The sequence below is a fragment of the Candoia aspera genome, chromosome 1 (assembly GCF_035149785.1).
Source record: "Candoia aspera isolate rCanAsp1 chromosome 1, rCanAsp1.hap2, whole genome shotgun sequence".
NCBI lineage: Eukaryota > Metazoa > Chordata > Lepidosauria > Squamata > Boidae > Candoia > Candoia aspera.
In genome coordinates this window covers 277,599,800-277,619,018 of record NC_086153.1, presented here as the reverse complement: position 1 = coordinate 277,619,018, position 19,219 = coordinate 277,599,800, and the positions used below count along the sequence as shown (strand labels likewise).

General features: G+C 40.5%; 1 protein-coding gene across 5 annotated transcripts in view; it reads left to right on the top strand.

Annotated features, from left to right (window-relative positions):
- DPF3 (double PHD fingers 3) overlaps positions 1-19,219 on the top strand; it is a 189,976-nt gene that overhangs the window by 75,121 nt on the left and 95,636 nt on the right. For all 5 annotated transcript variants that reach the window (XR_010066891.1, XR_010066890.1, XM_063289844.1 and 2 more), the window contains exon 2: positions 11,854-12,014. Coding sequence is in view for 3 of the 5 variants with exons in the window: in XM_063289844.1 (XP_063145914.1) it covers positions 11,854-12,014 (161 nt within the window). In the remaining 2 variants the exon portion in view is untranslated. The remainder of the gene's footprint in view (positions 1-11,853; positions 12,015-19,219) is intronic.

The window sequence follows — 19,219 nt, the reverse complement described above, 5'->3', positions numbered from 1 at the left end:
TTTTGTCAGCAAAGGGAATCTTCTAAAAAGAGCAGACATTTTAATTTTCAGTCCTGGGTTGTTTTTTTTAAAGTGCTAATAACATATTGGATGAGACTGGTAAAATTGGTTTTAGCCTTTCATTATGTATGTTGATTGTGTTTCTTATGCATTATCAAGTCTTTATTACTGCATATCTATCCAAGGGAGGTGCATGTTTAAGTATATCTTTGTCTTTGTGTTTGCTTTGTTCAAGGCCAGACTCAGGAACAAAATAAAATCTAATTATTACACTAATGTAAATTTATTAGAGAGCTGTTAAATATAATTGTAGCTTACAAGAATCATATTGCAAGGCCAAAATTATTTCACTGCATGAAGCTAGTTATTTGGGGACAGAATTACATAATGTAAATAGTTTCCTTTTTCTTCTCCTTTCAGTTTTGCAAACTTGCAGTGTGACAGACAAATTATGCAATTATAGGGTTGGGTTATGCCTTAAGATCATCTAGCCAATGCCAGACAAACCCAAAGAGATGCAATGAATTAATGCATTTCACACAGTCTACCAGGCACAGGCATCCACAGGGGAAAGCAAGTGGGGAAGGGGAAATGAAGAAATGTGCATTATGATGTCAGCATGTAAATGACATGAATTATGTACTTGCATTAGATATCATGATGTCATTACATAATTGCACCATTTGTGAGTGACATCATGGCAATCATGCTGTCATGCTGATGTCATTGTGGCTTGGTACAGATGCCACTGGGGCCATTATAAGGGGTCTGTAAGTCAGTAATGACACTTTTATATATATAAACAAGAATAACATGCTCTTATATGTTTGGTACTTGAGGAAGATTGATATAGCAAAAATGCAATATAAATGATGAATGGTACGTATAATACGTGATAAGCTGGTACCAATGCCGGTCAGGTTCATATTGGCACAGCAATGGTATTTATTCATTATTTCCTAGATGTATTTCCTACAGCTTTTCAATCAGGAGCTCAAGGTGGCATACACAGTGCTCCCTCCTACCATTTTTCTCTCCACGATATCCCTGTAATGTAGGTTGTGTTCAGAAAGAGTGACTGGCCCAAAGGCATCCATGGTTGAGGATAGACTTGATTCTGTGTCTCCCTAGTCTTAGTCTAACATCTTAACCACTATATCAGATCAACAGCATTCCTACCAGTTGCACGGAAGACAAGAAATTCATGGAGGACAAGTCTATCAAAGAGTATCAGACTTGAAGACTCAATGTTGGTACTTTCTCCACTTTTGGTATTTTCTCTGTCTTATCAGATAAAATTCGTTCCACATCTGTCTTTCCTTCATTAACATCTTTTGGACATAGTCTAACTATAGAAGCAGACATCGTTACTGACAGTGTTGATATTGTAGTTACTAATTTCTGGCTCCATTCTTCAAAGATCTCCTTTAATGTTTCCGATGTTATAATATTTTGTGTCATTTTGTAAGTCCCAGCATTAATCACGATCAAGAACAGGCTTGTATTTTTTTCCCCTTCTGCTTAGAATCTTTAGTCTCCTATAGTGTCCAGTTTCTAAAATCATAAAATAACTTACCTTGTTATGGCTTACAATAGCCAGAATAGCCAAAATAAGTCTGTTTCCTGTGAGAAGCTATTTAGTTAATTCCAAAATCTTACAGTAAAAGTCAATATTCTAAGTTTATCTGGACCCTTAATCTGTTTATAACTTTCTTAGACCAAAATCTTATTTAGCTTTTTGCTGTTTATTTCAAATTCTTTAAGTTCTTGAGCTAATAATTTTTTTTGTTCAGAGTTGAAGATAAAACTCACCTGATGACTTTTCAGTCTTTCTGTTCCAAAGGTCTCTAATAGCTTTAAAATGATTAATAGCAATTTCTGAAAGTCATTAGAAAGTGAGATTTGCAAACTTAGTATCCTTTAAAAGGCTCCACTGTGGTTGAGAGCATGATGGCCAATCCTGTCATCTCCCAGTGCTCAAACCCATGGAAAAGTGTTGTCCTGTGGTCTCCTTGCAAGGAGCAGCCATTTGGAGCACATGTGGGTGATCTCCCATCCACTCCTTCTCTGGAGAGGTTCCAAGAAACTGGTCTACTCACTGGTTCCTTGGTCTTTGCTGCAGTTGTTGGCTCCACTTTCGTGGAGATGTCTTCAGTTCACCATACCTCCTCCAGAAGTCCAACAAGTCAATATAATTGTATAATAGTGACAAGCCATCTATTAAATGGGAAGAACTCTGTACACAAAATGTGATATTTTCCTCTTACTAGACAGATGTCCTCAAAGATTACTTCTATTGAATTGTCATGTCAATAATGCTTTCACTTGTCACTGGGTGATCTATCACCTCAGAAGGCATGGATGTCTTTAAACATCCATATTAGTTCAATTCCTTTGTTCCAGTTCAGAGTCGACAAAGATTACAAAAATGTGCCAGCTTTTGAATTTTCAGATTTCTTCTGAAAATAGGATAGATTTTACAAAAAACAGATTGCTGTTGAAAGGGAGGGGGAAAGGAAGGTTGGGGAAACTAGGCTCCCTTGCTGCCTCTGTAGCTAGATGTGAGAGGAATACACAGCTTTTTGATTAACTCTTACTTGCTCTCTTACAGTTTCAGTTTTCTTTCCTCCCCAGCTCCAGTCTACTTTTTTGCTAATAACTTGTCTGAGGAATATATCTCAGTCATTTTTTGTGACTTCAGAGTTGGCCTGATAAAGGTTACAGTTCTAGTATCCTTTAAGAAGTTTTTCTTCTGGTGGAAATCTTTGCCATCTTGGTTTAATCTACTTAATGTGTAAGAATATATGTGAGTAAACTGGGGGTTTAATTCCCAGATAGAAACTTTTAATCAATATCTCTCTGGCTCGATTTGTCTGGATGGCCTCTGGCTATTGTGGGTCAAATCCCAAACCATCTAATCTAGTGTTTCTCATCCTCAGCAACTTAACATGTGTGGACTTCAACTCCCAGAATTCCCTAGCCAGCATGGGATGTAGGATGTGGGATGACAGGACTGAGCCCCACAGTTCTTTTTCTTAGCACAGGAAAACTACTGGAAGAGGAAAAGCAGCTGTCCATTATGAATCTCTTGGTATTTGTTAGAGAGGAATGAGTGTTGTCAGCTTAGCACCATTCTCCTGGCATTTACTATATTGGCAGTTTCTGTCTATGCTGGCCCTGCTACACGGCTGGGGAGTGAACGCATAGCAGCCGCATGGTTGGCTTTCCTTCTGTTGAATGTGTCACTGCTGCTTACTTCTGGATATGAAATGTATTGGGAAACCTAGATGATGTTGCACTTGAGTTAGCTTGCCAACCTTATCTCATTTGTCTCCTAAAGAAAGAGGTTTGAAACTCAGTTAACGGCTGGGGGACTGAGTTCTTGATCCATCTTGATTGCCTAGTTACAGCATTCATATTATCTGTGGCATTTTAAAAACCTAAAGTCTTTATGTGTTTGTCCTCTGCACACTCCCAAAGAATTTCTGAAATAGATTACAGTTGGAACTAGAAGAATGAAGCGTTTGATGAGGGAGTTGAAGTCCTATTTTTTTCCTGTCTGTAAATTAATGGCATAAGAAAAAGACAGAGAGAGAGAGACCCTGGTACTAGATTGGCAGATAGGCTTCCAATCAGGAACATCCACCTGGGGGCTTTGTAAAAGTCAAGATGGCAGCTGTGACTGCATGATTGAACCTTCAACTCTCTTTTTTTAAACTAGCATTGTGCATGTAATGCTTGCAAAAAGAGACAGATCTTTGGCTGCGCAGTTGCAACCACCATCTTGACTTGCCACTGTAAACCCTCTGCTGGCAATCCTTCTAATTATCGTTCCTCTTACTTTGCTGACCCGAAATCTGAAGCTAAAGTATTGTCATTTCCTTAAGGTCAGATAGTAAGTACATGAGAAAGATTTGAGTCTCTATCTTCTGTGGCAGCCCCACCAATATGCTAATACTATTATGCACTGCACTTGAAACTTTGCAGTAATAATAGATGTCAGAAATAGAAAGAAAAAAAAAAGGGGGGGGGGAACAGCTATCCAAAAATTCTCTTCCAAAGGAATGGCAATTACCCAATATTCCTGTAGTTACAACAAACTGTCTTAAGTTCATGTTAACCTCTGTCTTTGTAGTATATACTAGATACCTTTAGCACATCAATTCTGGCTGTGTAAAAAAACATTAGTCTAGGAAGCATTTAAGCAATACCTGCATATTAGCCTAAATAAATCGTATTCACTGTTTGCAGCCTGTGAACCCTAAGCACTTATCAAATAAAACAGCTATTTCACAATAATCTATTTTGCTACTTGCTCTGTAAATACTGTATGTCTTTTGTGACATCAGTAAATGATCATGACAGCGAGCATTTTTGTGGGATTTTTTTTTAAAAAAAGTTCCGATCAGTTTGAGAAACAGATAAGGCAAGCTGGATCCATAAAAAAATGCCCCCAGTTTGGCTTCAACAGAATTATTAATTTTGTTGTTACTGACCCAACTGGTCTCTTTCTGTTGAGCTTTTTTGGGGGGATGAGTGTGTGTTCCTTTCTGTTTTTCCCTCTAGAGTTTTTGTACAATTGGGGATCTCCCAAGCAAATTAAACCTCCCATTCTATTTTTCGGTTATGGATCTTGGTTCTCGATCTTAGGCTATGGATCTCCCCATTTTTGTTTTAAAGAATAGATGATCACTGGCCAGGCTGAACCATCTGACATTGCCTATAGACTCTCCAGCAGAGAAATTCTTTTTTTTTGTTTTTTAGCTGAGAAATTCTTAACCCTTCTGCTGATTCCTTCAACCCAGCTCTGGGAAAAGTGATTCGGATTTCCTTGCCCAAAATCCAGACACCTTGAAGAACATCTTAAGGACACAAAGAAAAGTGGTCCTGTATGCCAGGAAGGTTTTAATGAAACCTTTTTTAAAAAAACAGAAACAAAATCAAAACCAATACTGCCCAATATTCAGATATATAGAAAAAAAAGCTTATTGAAGGAAAAGAGAAAATGGGAAAAACAAGGAATAACAGTCATGTGTGGAATTCCAAATACAATTGGTAGAATCAGCTAAGTACAAATTATCTGTTTGAGTAGCTCAGATGTTTTAATGCTTACCTAGTTCATTGCAGGGAGAGGAATGTGCTGTCCTAATTCTACAGAAAGCCCCAGTTGGGAGCAAAGTGAAAAATTTATGACATGAAAATTAACTGTTGGTTTATCCAACAGTGCAGTCTTCATTTCTGATGTCAGTGGTCCCACCAGCAAATCACATTGTAAGTGAACCCCACTTTAAGCTCTTGGCAGTTGAGTTCAGCTGAAAGGAAGATTCTCCTGGAGTTTCCTTTAACAAGAGTTATTGAAAAAGAATAAAAGAGCACTGCAGAAATCTCAGCAACTTGACTGTGAGCACAATTTATCTCTCAGCTTGTTAAAGCAAAGACTTTTTCATTTCGTTTAATTAACAGCCTCTCTGTAAACCAGTGAGAAGGCCAGTGATGTCTGGGGTGTGTGTATCAGTACAAGCAAGATGGCAGTTTCAGCAGCATAATCAATGCCCCACCCCTTTGTATGTGCATTTGATATTGAATCACAAACAAAATGGGCAAGACTTGGATGGTGCGGTTGCGACCGCCTTTTTGCCTGTTTTGACCCCCTCCCCCAGATGCCACTGGAGGAAGCTGTTCATGTTCTTGACAATCCTGGAATGTGCAGGTGGCCAATCTCTGAAACACTCTCAGGCTTGGAGTGTACCATTACACCCACTCTCCCAATGACCCCATGAATAGAACATTCCACTTTGAATCAGATACATGATAAATGAAAAAAGCTTAATGTCTAGGCTCAAAGGTATTTGAACATTGCCTGGAGCCATATTGCCAGTTGTTCCGGGAGCACTACTGAGCTACATCAGAGTAAAGGCATTTGCTATGCCCTAATAAGTTGACTTTCCCCAGCTATCTATGGAATTAGCAGGACTGAAAACATGGGCATACCAGGGCTGTGCAATGCATTCAGGAGGGATGCTTTGTCAAGAACACCAGCATGAGTGAAGAAGCACCCCATGTCAAAGCAAAAGACCGTCCTTTGGATGACTTGCGTGGCTGCCTCACAGGCAGTCATCTCCAGCTGCCTGTGCAAGGGTGCATGCACAAAAACTCCTGAGCAGCACACATACTCGTAGAGAGTGTGCTTCTTTGAATTTTCCTGCTAGGTTTCAAACACAAGCGTTAAAATGCAGCTTCTAGGTGTTTCTGACTTTATTCCCTTATAGTTCTAACAGTAAGACAATTGAGCATATCTGTTTCCAAATACATTATTTTAAAATTGCTTGAAATCATTTGCATTGGTTGATAGCTGGGTCCTTCCATTTTTCTGTAACATTTTTCTGCCTAGAGCAAAACTGGACTTTAAACAATCCTTGATGCTGCCAATTTAATGAAAACATTTAGTTTCAAAAACTTACTTTTATTTTTAGGCTATGCAACTAAAATAATTCCTCGAAGGGAATGCTGTAGTTTATCATTTCATTGGTCCTGTTAACACACAGTGACAGGCCCTGCTCATATTTCATTATTGGAAGGAATGCTTGGTGTGGAGGGAACTTAAGCAAAAGGAGAGTTTATTTTGTTTTCATTCAGCAGGCTCCCTTTGAGTTTTACTGTGCATCTTCATTTTAGCAGGGAAAGAAATTTGAGATACTACTGATTAGTGGAATGTACTATTAAGGGAAAAAAATTAGACATTCAGCTTCAGACTCCTTGTGAGTTAGATTTAACGTGTGCATACTTCCCAGCTTTAATTACAGCTTTGATTCAGGTTCATGGCTTTGTAGTCAAGATTGAGTTTTATTGCTCTCCTTTTCTCCCTCTCCCCACCACAACTTTGTAATTGAAAACAGGGGCCTAAAGAGGCACCCTGGAATTTCTGTGTAGCGAACTGACTTGGGAGGCTGGCATCACTTTAAACATATTGTATATCCTTCACACTATTCCTCTCCCTTCTTATCCTACTGAGCTTGCAGTTCCACTAGGAATTGAGTCCATCAGTACATTTTGTGGGACCAGTTTTCCTGTAGAGTCCCAACATCTGAAGTACCTTTACTTCCCAATGCAGACACTTCAGACAACACGTATTTAATTTCAACAACAGTTTATTTGATCAAACAAATGGCTGGGTGCTCAATACAGGCTTCCCTTGGGAAACCGCATGACCCACACACGATGGAGGTATTGGGAGCTTTTATACGTGCCTGAGACATGACGCATGTCCCCTGAGGGGTGGCATGGTCCAATCACAAAGCTACCTTCAGGTCTTTGCCCTGGCTCAATAGCAATTTTGCTTATCTCCTCTGTCCCTAGTGCAAGCGTATTACAAAAGCGAGATAGCAATAGTTAGATCGGCTCTTCATTCCTATACTCCTCTGACTGCAGGAAAATCCTAAGAATTATTACCACAATTTCTCATGAGATTTGTGTGCCGTTATTGCTCATGAAACAGACAAATTCAACAGTCTGTATTGAACCCTCATATGAATCTTCCCTGCCCCTTGGCTTCAGTTTTCAGTAAACTCCTGGTACTTAAGTACCTTATTTATCATGCAGCTGTTGAGGGAACCTGCCACAAATGGTGGTCTTAGTTTAGCTAGGGTGGGAGAAGAAGAAAAGGAGAACAAGGTTGTGTTTATGTGTAATTGTTTTGTGGCCTAAAAAAGAAAAAAGAAGTACTGGCAGTAATTAATTTCCTAGCTGTTGAACAGATTAGGATTCCATGTAGGTTTTCTGTAAGGTCATATATGGTACTATGTGTCTGACATGGAAAAGGTGGATCAGTCTGTTACTTGTGTAGCTCATCGTCCATGTATGGTGCTGTGGAACGATTCTGTGCCCCATGAGTAGAGGAGGCCAACAGGTAAAGAGAAAAGATAATGCAGCAATGATAATTGGATCTGTACCCCAAGAACAGATTCAGCATCAGGATGGTTACAGTACTTATAAAGACACATAGCATAATGTGTCCATTTCTCATTGGTTTAAGTTATGCTTTTGCATTATATGGTTACACTTTACATTTTTGCACATACAAAGGCACTTTGTCCCTATATAGTCTTTTAAAATGCTAACTAGTCACTTTTCTATTCTAGAACGTCCTGACGTGTATGGATTTATTACCTTGGTTTTATTGTATGTGACCTGTCTGTTTAGAGATAATGGAGGAGGGCCTTTTATTTATGCTGACAATGGCCTCTCCCAGGCAAGGCTAAACTGTAGTTCCTCATCTTTTGCCTTCTCCTAGTGCACCTTTTCAGCACGGCTTTCCACAGTCAACACACCTTTCCCCATACCACCTCCTTCCTCTTTCAGTTTCAGCTTTTCCTTTCATTTGTTTTTTTAGAATTATATCCAGTTTGTCCTCTAAGAGCTCAAGGTTGTGTACATAACTCTCCTTCCTCCTTTATTGCCACCTGGTTGCCCAGCCCAACAGTTTTTTTGACAATGACATTGGTGTGGGTTAAGTGTATCTCTGCAACATTCTAGTGGTCACTTAGCTCCCATCTCATTCTCTGAGCTTCTCATTGGTAATCACGGTGAGGCAAAAGAGCCAGGTATCTGTCAGTCCTTCAAGGTAGTCCAGACAAGAAGCAGTAACCACTACCTTCATTGTAAGGTTACAGTAGCAGAATCTTGCAAGTCTGAAAGCATTTCTCCCCTCCTTTACTTTTACTCTCCAGAAAACTAGGGAGGGCCCCTTCTGAGATGCTTCCCATCTCCTTTTGCGTCTGTGGGCTGAGATACCTTTCGCATGGTGGTTGTCTAGTCTGTGGCTCTTCCTCTTTTCTCCCAAGGTCATTCCCACATACCATTACAGTATCCAACTGAGACTTTTTCACCACTATTAAAGGCATGAGGGTAGAGATATCTGCTGGCTACCATCTCATTCTGAGTAGTAAATTAGCCTAACTGCATTGCAGGGCTAGGGGCCTCTGGCCTGCAAGATCCCACAAAGCCCCTCTTCTTCCACTACTGTATAATCAGTGCTGAGAGTTTGCGATGTTCCATCTGAATCAATGCAGACCCTCACCCTTTCCTTTTGAAAACGAGAAGCAAGGCATGGTAGAAGTTGGCTGTTGCTGTGCTCATGCATTCCAGCTAGAGTGTAGCACACATGGCTCTGTTTCAACCATCTCCCACTTTCATCAGGGAAAGCACAGATGGCACAGATTGGCTGAAGCTGGTAAGAAAGGCTCTTGAGGTATTCTTGTCAGAGAGACTTTCCTTCAGCCATACCATGCTTTCCTCTTCTAAGGTGGCTTTCACCCATTGAAGAGAATTGGCTCAGACAGAGGCGGCAGCAGGGTCCCTTGCAGGTCTTCTTTTTGGAGTTAGAGATTTGTTACCATTACAGAAGGGGAGGTGGTGAACATTACTTCCTCTTTCCTGCATGGAGAATACAATACAATTGATGTTAGGGGGCAAGCTTCTACCTGGGTGTGGATTTTCCTCCCCAAGACCTTCAGTCTTGATTCAGTTCCCGATCCTGTGATGGAACTACCTCCTCCCCTCCTCCCTCTCCCCCTCCCCCTCCCCCTCTTCTTCCTCCTCTTCCTCCTCTTCCTCCTCCTTCCCTTTCTTTCAAGACTGGGAGGAATGCACCCTTTGAAGGACTGCATAAGATAGCCATTAGTCCAAATGACAAGCTTTCAGCTTGCTGACTGATGCCTGTGTCAGCACAAACAATTGTCCACAGAGAAGTGTACTTGTCTTCAGCTAAATTATATAATTGCCTGTCAGGTGGAAATTGCTAAAGGAATAAGAGATAATGGTGAAATGGGCATTGTTGTTTAAAACCAGTTTGGTTTCCTCTCCTTTTTTTCCCCCTAAAAAGGTTCAAAATATGTATTCTACTGTATAGATGTAGTTCATGTAGGAGCCCTCTCAAAGACAGTCCTATTGAACCGAGAGAGGTGCTTCAGATTGCAGATGCTGGGAACAGTAGGGGTGGTGGGGTGGAGAGGTATAGAAAAGTGTTGGGGGGCAGACCCATGTGTGTCATGTAGCCTTCCAGTAGCTGGTAGATCTTGGTTATGCTGTCATCTGTTTCAGAATAAGGTTCAACTATAGTGCTGCCAGCTTTGCATATGGAATTGGAGAGGGCGGTATATAATCCATCATTTCAGGCAGCATCTTCTTTTGTGCCAGCTCTGGATTGAGGCAGTTTGGACCACTGCTGTTTTTCCTTCCTGTGCGTCATTTGGCATAGCTGCCTTCTGTGCCACCTGCACCGCAGAATCCTTGGTGACACAGCAGGATTTGGGAAGCATTTTCACTTGGTGCGAGAATGTCCAGTTTTGAAAACAGCTAAAAAAAATGTCATCTGGTCCTCAGGTCTGGTTCATGTGCTGAAATCATAATTTGTCTTAATAATTCACTGTGGTGTTGATAGACAATATATGGACAATACTGTAGACTGACCCTGTAAAAGTCAACCCCAACCCATTCAGTTTATTTATTGGATTTATACCTTGCCTTTCTATCAATTTACTAATTAAGGAGACAAGAAAAACAGGGAGATGATAGAGAGAGCCTGCCTGCCTGCCTGCCTGCCTGCCTGCCTGCCTGCCTGCCTTCCTTCCTTCCTTCCTTCCTTCCTTCCTTCCTTCCTTCCTTCCTTCCTTCCTCTCTTTCCCTATATACATTGCCCTCTTAGACTCTGGCTGAGCTGGTTGGGAGTTTTCCCAGCTGGCACGTTTCCAAACTTTCCAGGAAACAAGGTTTTCAGAATTTTATAAGAAAAGATGAAGAATTGAACATGGGGAAATGAAACAGGGCTTCTGGACAATGAGGGTACTGTATCTTTTTGGGGTAGGGATGGGGATGGTGATGAGGTAGAAATCAGGCCAGAAAGCAGATTGTTTTGTTTATGTTTTGTTTATTTGTTTGTATATTTTTGTCTATTCTTGCTCAATTTAAAGCTGCATTTTTTTTTCAATTGGTGCCTGGTGGCTATTAATGGCAGGGCTATCAAATCTGGGCTGCAAAAACATGGATGATTAGACTTCTTGGTATTTCTAGGGATTGCCCTGATTTTTGTAGCTCAGGTATGAGAGCCTTAGTTAGAAATGGGAGAAAGCTGAGAGGGGAGGAGTGATGGCAGGCCAGATTGCCCAAGTGGCAAAGCCTGACAGATTGTATTGAAGGGGGATTTTGTGATTTTTAAAATCTCTGCAGTGCTGTCACTTGACATCTCTAAAGGCTCTTCAGGCAATTAGTGATGGAGGGAGCTGAGTTATTGTCAGCCTTACCTGATAGACCAGAAAGGAAACATGACTAGATAAGCTAATTTTACTTTATTGTAAAGGTACAGTAACAGAACCTTGCAAGTCTGAGAAACGAGAGAATGTCCCTTCTGAGCCTCTTGCCCCACCCACTTTCCAGCTGTGGGCTACGCTGTCTCTTATCTGATCATTCCGTTGGCAGCGTCTCTTTGCCCAGCCTCCCAAGGTCTTTCTCACACACCATTACACTTATCAAGGGAGTGAATCTATTTCTTTTCTTTTCTCATATTCAGCATATAGACTTTTGCAGTGACCTACAGAGTTTGGAGTATTAATAAGTGGGACAAGTCCTTTGTAGGCTAGTCTGGGCAATATTACTCATGTCACGTTTCATGCTGGTGCTAAACTGAAAAGGTACTAGCCCCAGCTCTGTAAGTCACCACTCCATTTGGCACATAAACATTTTCACTGATCTTTATCCTTTTCATGTTACTCCATACTCCTTCCCCTATTTGTGCTAGCTCATTCTTGGGGTAGATGGCATTGCTTTATGGGAGCTCTGTCTTTTCTCTCTCCTCTGCAGTCTTGGGGACCAGTTCTACAAAGAAGCCATAGAGCACTGCCGCAGCTACAATTCCCGCCTCTGTGCTGAGCGCAGCGTTCGACTTCCGTTCCTGGACTCACAGACTGGTGTTGCTCAGAATAACTGTTACATATGGATGGAAAAGAGGCATCGAGGACCAGGTATAAATATGAGCTGTGGGAATCCATGTGGACTTCCTTTACTAGGAGTGTTAAAGTTCTGAGCAGCCACATGTTGAAGAACCAGCCTAAAATGGCTGACTTGAAAGGGCCTTTGGTAACCACAGAAGATGAGTAAGTCTCAGTTGTTCTCCCACCTGCATTCTCTGTCAGTGTACAGTGTACAGATAAGTTTTGCCCCATTCTCAGCTTATATCACCTCAGCTTCTTTATTTCTGTATAATGGAAAACCAGTACTTAAGAGAATTGACAATTCAGTGAAACCTTTATTTAACAAACCCCTATTTAGCAGACTTTGGATGCAGTAGACAAAATTTCAATCTGGACATCCTCCTAAAATCACATACAATCCTGCTGCATCAAAGGTAGTCTGGATGGAACAGTTACGTTTATATTCATTTTAATTTAATGAGCAATTTATGTGATTTGTGTAATGACATCATTACACCAACAATGTAAATTAATGTAAAGGATATATTTTCATATTTAACAGACATTCAGATATAATGGACACCTTCCCTCACTTAGTCCCTTAAATCAAAGATTTACTGTATTCTTAAATAAAGGTGAGAGGAAAAGACATTCTTACATTATTCTGAGTACCTGAGAATAGTGTACATTATTTTTCAGAAGAAAAATCCACCAATGATGTGCTTACTATTTTAAAAAAACATTCAATTTGAGAAAGAGTCTGACTTGCAACAATAATGTAAAAATAAAGCGATCTATTATATGGAATTCTGTGATTTCCCCTCTTCTAGTGTGTGTGTGTGGGGGGGGGGACAAGCAATGTTAGCTGTTTCTGAGTGGGAGACAATGAAGTATGGACACTGCTTAACTTCTCCCCCTTCATTTTTTTTTTAAACCTGTAATATGGTTTTTTCTGTGTAACTTTTTTATTCCTGAAAGAAACATCCAGTGGAAATACAGAAGCTTTGGTTTAGTTGCTTACCTGAATAGATAATAATAATAAAAAAACTTGCAGCAGGTAATTTTGAACTGAAAAAGAGTAAGAAGTTAAGCAGCACTGCTCTATACATATGTATGTGTGTTTCCCTTTCTTCCATTGCCTAGGGAAATTAAGAAATCAAGGAATATGCGCAGGGAAAAAGGAAGATAGTTGCAAGGAAAATGACAGATTTCAATTGTTCAGAAAGTCAAGGTTCTACATCAACCTTCTCCAGATACATTCTAGATGAAAGTTGGGTTCCTGACCTGGGATCAGATTAGGGAGAGCAATATATAAAGAGAGCAACAGTCTGTCAAATACAGGACACTATGATGATCAGTTGACGAACAATCGTACTAATCCTTCTACCTTCCCTGGTTCAAGATTAAATGTAGCTACATCGGGATGTGTAGAAGTTAGTTGTCTTAAAACAGCCAGTGGATTCTGGCAGTGTGATCCTTGTTATGTGAAGTTTCAAAATTAAATTAGTAACCACTATTTCCTCTGTTTTCTTATCCAGCATATAAAAATGATATCTGATAAATCTTGAGGGTTTGTGGGTTTGTTACTGATATGTACTGAAAGAAACCTCATAAGATTTTCTCTGTGTTCTCAGGATTAGGGTAACTGTAGGACCAAATCAGTTGTTACAATTTTTTTGGTGAAGCATGAGTTCCTTTTCTCATTTCTGTTGAGGTATAACCATGGGCAGTTTGGGTTACCAAGGCTCATTTCCCAGCTGAGCAGGCCAGTCAATGAGGAACAGTTGGTACCACGTGTGTGGACATATGAAAAAGCAGAATATAGGTACTTTTGTTGGAATTAATAGCTCTATTCTTTAGACAAGTATTACAAGGCATTTATTATCCTCCTTTTTTGTTTCATTTGCTGAGTTATCTTTTAGAGAAACTGTTTTGGAATGTTCTTACATCTTTGTTCATCCATTCATTCTTTCTCAAGGGGGTTGTTTGTTTTGTTTCTATCTGTTTGAATCTAGAAAGCGTAATTATACAGTTATGACCTAGTGGTGTATTCTGGTAAACATAATCTAGTGGCATCAAAGCCATCTCTGTGGGTCAGGGTGAGCCTTTGGACAGCAATCTGAAGGAAGCAAGGATGGGCCACAAGACAGGTCTGTTATCAGGACTGAAAAGTAGGTCAGTGCATTACTAGTATAGGAATGTATATTCAGTCTGTGATTGCTCCCATCAGTCTTACAGAGAAATGGTGGGGAGTGGGGAGTTAAAAAAAAAGTCAATTCCAGGAACTCCCTGAAATAATGATAGGTACAGAAGTCCTTTGCTTCTGCTACTTCATTTGAGGATCCCTTCCATCTTTTCTTACAAAATAATCTCTAGCAATTATTGACAATTCTTATGGAAGGGCTGATGTATGTGCTCAAAGAAAGCCTCCAATGGATCTCTCCTGGAAAAGTCCAACTTCCATGATAGGTCACTGCATGACTAAATATTTAGCATTACAGCTTAAGGCTCTAAGGCTTAGGCTGTAACCCAGTTTTCTCCTGGGTTGTTGAATACTTTGTAAATACAGGTGAACATCTTTTGCATACCTGCATAATTCAAATAGATTGGCTTCAGCTGTTACAAAAACACATTTATAAATAGCACTGACACTGATAATTTTTTTCCTAATTCCTTTTCTCTTTGGCTTATGTACAATTCATAATTATACCGCTTACCTACAGTAAGAAGCAAACCCAACTTTTATTTTTAAATTTTGGACAGAAACACTCCTCTGTTGCACCAACCTGCTCTTGCATGGTTCTCCAAAGAAAGGCTGCATCTCATGGTGAACAGTTCAGGGTTAATTTTAAACAATACTGTCTGCAAGTCCTTCCTTCTCTTGCCCTCCTCTCCCCTCAGCTTTTTCACTCTAGCTTTGAGTTATGGCTCTTCCACACTAATGAGATAAACAACATAATTCATTGTGGATGCAGCTATTTCCTCTATAACCAAATGCTTAGAACCTTCTGTGGTTGCTCTGTAAGATGCTGAAATGCAAGGCAGCTCAGGAGAATGGAAGACGAGCCCCCCAAACCAGACCAAGCCTATCCTTTCAATTCAGATAGACCTGGCTAGATGTATGGATAGCCAGGAACATCTCTCTTCCTTGATTTTTTTCTCCCTACATTTTGTCTTGTTTGAGGTATTTGGGTAGAGAAAAGAGAGAGATCAAGAGAAACATATTTCTAGGAAATTATCTTGCAGGGACCTAGGATCACCATATCCCCTTTCCTTTTGCAAAGTCGGTGGCTTCTGCTTTTGAAGATTGATGGAGTCATATGAAGAATCCCTCTCAGATGAATTAGGCTGTAGTTGCTCTGCTTGCTTGTTAGCGCAGAACCATGTCAATTAGGAAAGGAAAAACAGGTTTTTATGTAGGACAGTTTCCAGCCCTTCTTTTGATCTGGGCTTCTAGGGGTTATCTGCCCTTTTTTTTAGTTGAAAAGGTTTTTGTCAGTAGGAAAATGGAGTGAGTGACAGAGATTTGTTTCCCCTTCCTCTTGTGTTTTTCTTAGGAAGTACAACAATTGTGCTGTAGGAATAAATGTACAACACAAAACAAAAAATTCCACCCAGCTGCAGCTTCTTCTGTTTAAATTAGCTGGGACAATTGCTAATTATACCAACCAGGCTGGCAAGCATTCTTGCACCCTACTTTTAGCATGAGTTCTGCCTGAGTTTAATCTTTCCATTTTATTTTGTATGTCTCCCACTTGATGTTTTAAGCTGCCAGTTGATGCTGCTGTTCTGACCTCACCATTCCCCACCTTTAAAAAGATCCTGCTCTCAGTTTAGGTGACCTAGTTTGTCACTGATGGATAATTTTGCAGATGAATGTGATTCTGTGATTCAAAGTTGCATAAATGGCACTTTCAAAATGAGAAGGAGACTGCCAAGTGTCATTGACTTTGAAGACATCCTGTCTTTTACTAAAGTGTATATTATATTATAACACATCATGCTTGTTCCTTGTTTCCAGTTTTAGCTACATCATAGCACTGTACAGATTAATGCATCACAGCTCTGTGTGCACATCTGAATACCTAATCTAACAGGTGGAAGGAGGGATTAACTTTGCGATTGCAATTTACACATTTTGTTCCACTTTATTGTATGTCACTTTGAGTGAATGAAATATCGAAGTCTATACTGATGAATCAAATGTTGATCCGTTTAGCATGAGAATTTATAAATTCTCTCTGAGAACTGTTTAATACCCTTTTCATCACAAGCATTCAGAAGGCATTTATTTTTTTTAAGACTATGGTATGTATATTAGGAAGGGCCAGTTTGGTGCTTAAATTATTGGATTAAGAACAGGGAAATGTGAGTTCTAATTTTGCCTTAGGCATGGAAGCCCACTGTGTGACCTTGGGCCAGTCACTCTTTCTTAGTCCTCAGAAGAAGGCAGTGGCAAACCATTTTTTAAAAGGTTCCTAGAAAACTGCAGAGACTACTCAGGTCTGACCTGAAGGCAAATATAACTATATGTATATTAGGACTGTGCAGATTCAAAGGGCAAAACGGGATTTGGGCATATGCGAGTGCCCCTGTAGCATCTGTTGGGAACAAAACAGGTACAGGTAGTCCTCAGATTACAGCGGTAATTGGGACTGGCATTTTTGTTGCTAAGCGATGCAGTCATAAAGCGTGACATCATGTGACGCCCATTACCATCATTAAGCAAGGATCGGGGCTTGTTAAGCAAGGACCTCACATGACCATGACTTCCAACTTCCTGCCTTCTTCCAACAAGCAAAGTCAATGGGGAAGATGCCAGGAAGTTGCAAGTCCTGGACATGACATGCCTTTAATTAGGCAGCAGGCAAGCCAGCTGGCAGGCAGGTGAGTGCTGTGGACTGTGAGTGGGCAGGGGATGGGTGCTGCAGTACCGTGCAAGTGTGGGTGGGCAGGGGGGTGCTGCAATGTGGTGCAAGAGTGGGGGGTAGGTGCTGTTGCATGGTGTGAGTGTGGGCAGGAACCACCCTGTTCTATGACCCAGCATGAGTGTGAGATGGTAGGTAGCTGCCCACCCGCCTGGGGCCTGCACTTGCCCTGCAGCCTGGGGGCTCCTTGGAAGAAAAAGTGGCAGGAGCAGCTTACCAGAGCAACTTGTGACCTTGTGCCAGCTTCCCCATTGACTTTGCTTGGGGGAAGCTGGTGGGGAAGGTTGCAAATGGCAATCATGTGACTGTGGGATGCTGCAACCATCATAAGTGCAAGCTGGTTGCCAAGTGCCTGAATTGTGATCACGTGACTGCAAGGATGCAACAGCCGCAACTTTTTTTTGCTCTGTGAAGGATTAAATATAGATTTATTTATCTAGTCCCATATCTTGTAGCTGCTATTAATAACTGCCCTGCTATGTGAGCTACAGTGGCTGCCAGTTAGCTTTTGGGTGCAATTCATGGTACTAGTTGTTACCTATAAATAAGGTGACCATATTTTCTTGGAAAAAATAAAGGGCAAACCTGAAAAAAGAACAAATCTGAAAGAGGTTCATAAGTATAAAACATTTTAATTGTTTATGTTTATAATTTTGCTTTACAAAGGAAAATTCAAGAACAATTTTCAAGAAAGAAAATTCAGGAAAGCCTTTACAAAAACCCATATTCTAATAAAAATATCTAAAATCAAACAGTATATGTAAATTTATTTTTAAAAGACAATTCAATTTCCATATTTTTCACATGAATGTGAAAGACTCTGGATTTCCAGTGGGATCATGGCAGACTGAACAGCTTTGCCCACAAGCTCTGTGGGCAAAACTGGCATTGTGGCAGTTTTTTCGGGCTCAGGCTGGTTTCTCCTGAAGTCCAGGAGCATTTTTCCAGATCAAGGAAAACGCTCGGAATCAACCCATTTGTCCTCCGGACAGTGAGTTGCAGCCAGGAGATCATAAACAGCATTCACGATCGATGGCTAAGACTTCGCTGGGAGGCTGGGACGTCACCATTTCCAAGCTGCGCTGCAGCCTTAAAGGGACATTAAGTCCAGCCACCCCATTTCTAAAGCACTCAATTTATATATATTTTAAAGTATTTGTACCCTAAGAGGGGCTTTTAATTACATTAAGGAGGAACCATCTCTCTTGGTGCTTATCGTTATTTCTGTGATTAATTTTTTAATTTTTTTTTAAGTTTTGGATTTTGCTTTCTATCTAATATTAAGGAGGGTTGAGGGTATGTTATTGTCTCCCTGTTACTATTTTTGTGTTGATTTTGAAGATTTTAACTTTTCTCCTACATGTTGAATCTGCCATTCTGAACTTTTACTTTCCTGCTGCTACTTACCCTGGGGAACTGTCTGTTACCTTATCTTAACTCAGTTCGGAAATTTTCCATTACCTTTCACTTCTGCTGGTTAAGTGTCTAGGGGGCACCATAATTTACTGCCTCAGACATGGAGGATCTTAACCAGGCTCTCACTGACTTTCATAGAGACACTAAAGCAGGTATTAAGCAGATTCTTTCTGATTCCTGTCAAGCTTTTATGCATGACATTTGGACCATTGTGGAAAATATGTGGTCTAAAATGTGCCATCTGGTTGGGGATGTTGGGGATGAAGCTGAAGAATCTAACAGCGATGGAAATGTCTCTCCTAAGAGTGAGATTCTGGCTTCTGTTGAAATCCTGGGTGAAACTGACAATGCTGAATTGAAGAATTTAAATGGAAAAATTGAGCTGCAAGACATGAGTGAATTTGACTTTCTGATGGAACGTTATGGAAAAGAAGGGGTTATTATGTATGGGCGGTTTTTTGAAGAGAAGTCTGTGTTTGTGAGGGGAGCAGTTGGGTACAGAGGACCAACTTAATAAAGGTGGGATAGAAAATAAATAAATAAATAGGAGGGTACAGAGGACCAACTTTTCCTGGTGCTAAAGAGGAGGAATTCAAAGTTCTCTCACTCTTGCACTATCCCAGTGTTCCTCAAACGTGGCCACTTTCAGATGTGTGGACTTCAACTCCCAGAATTCCCCAGTCAGGCATGCTGGCTCCCATTCTGGGAGTTGAAGTCCATGCATCTTAAAGTTACTAAGGTTGAGAAACACTGCACTAGCCTAACATAAATGACTCCAGTGAGTCTGCATTTCCTAATCTATTTACAAATCACCTGATAATTTGTTAGCCTCAAGAGGAGGAAGGGTGGATCAGCCTAATTTCATTCAAACCCTAATTGCCAACAAGTCTGGATAGTTCACAGTGAAAACAA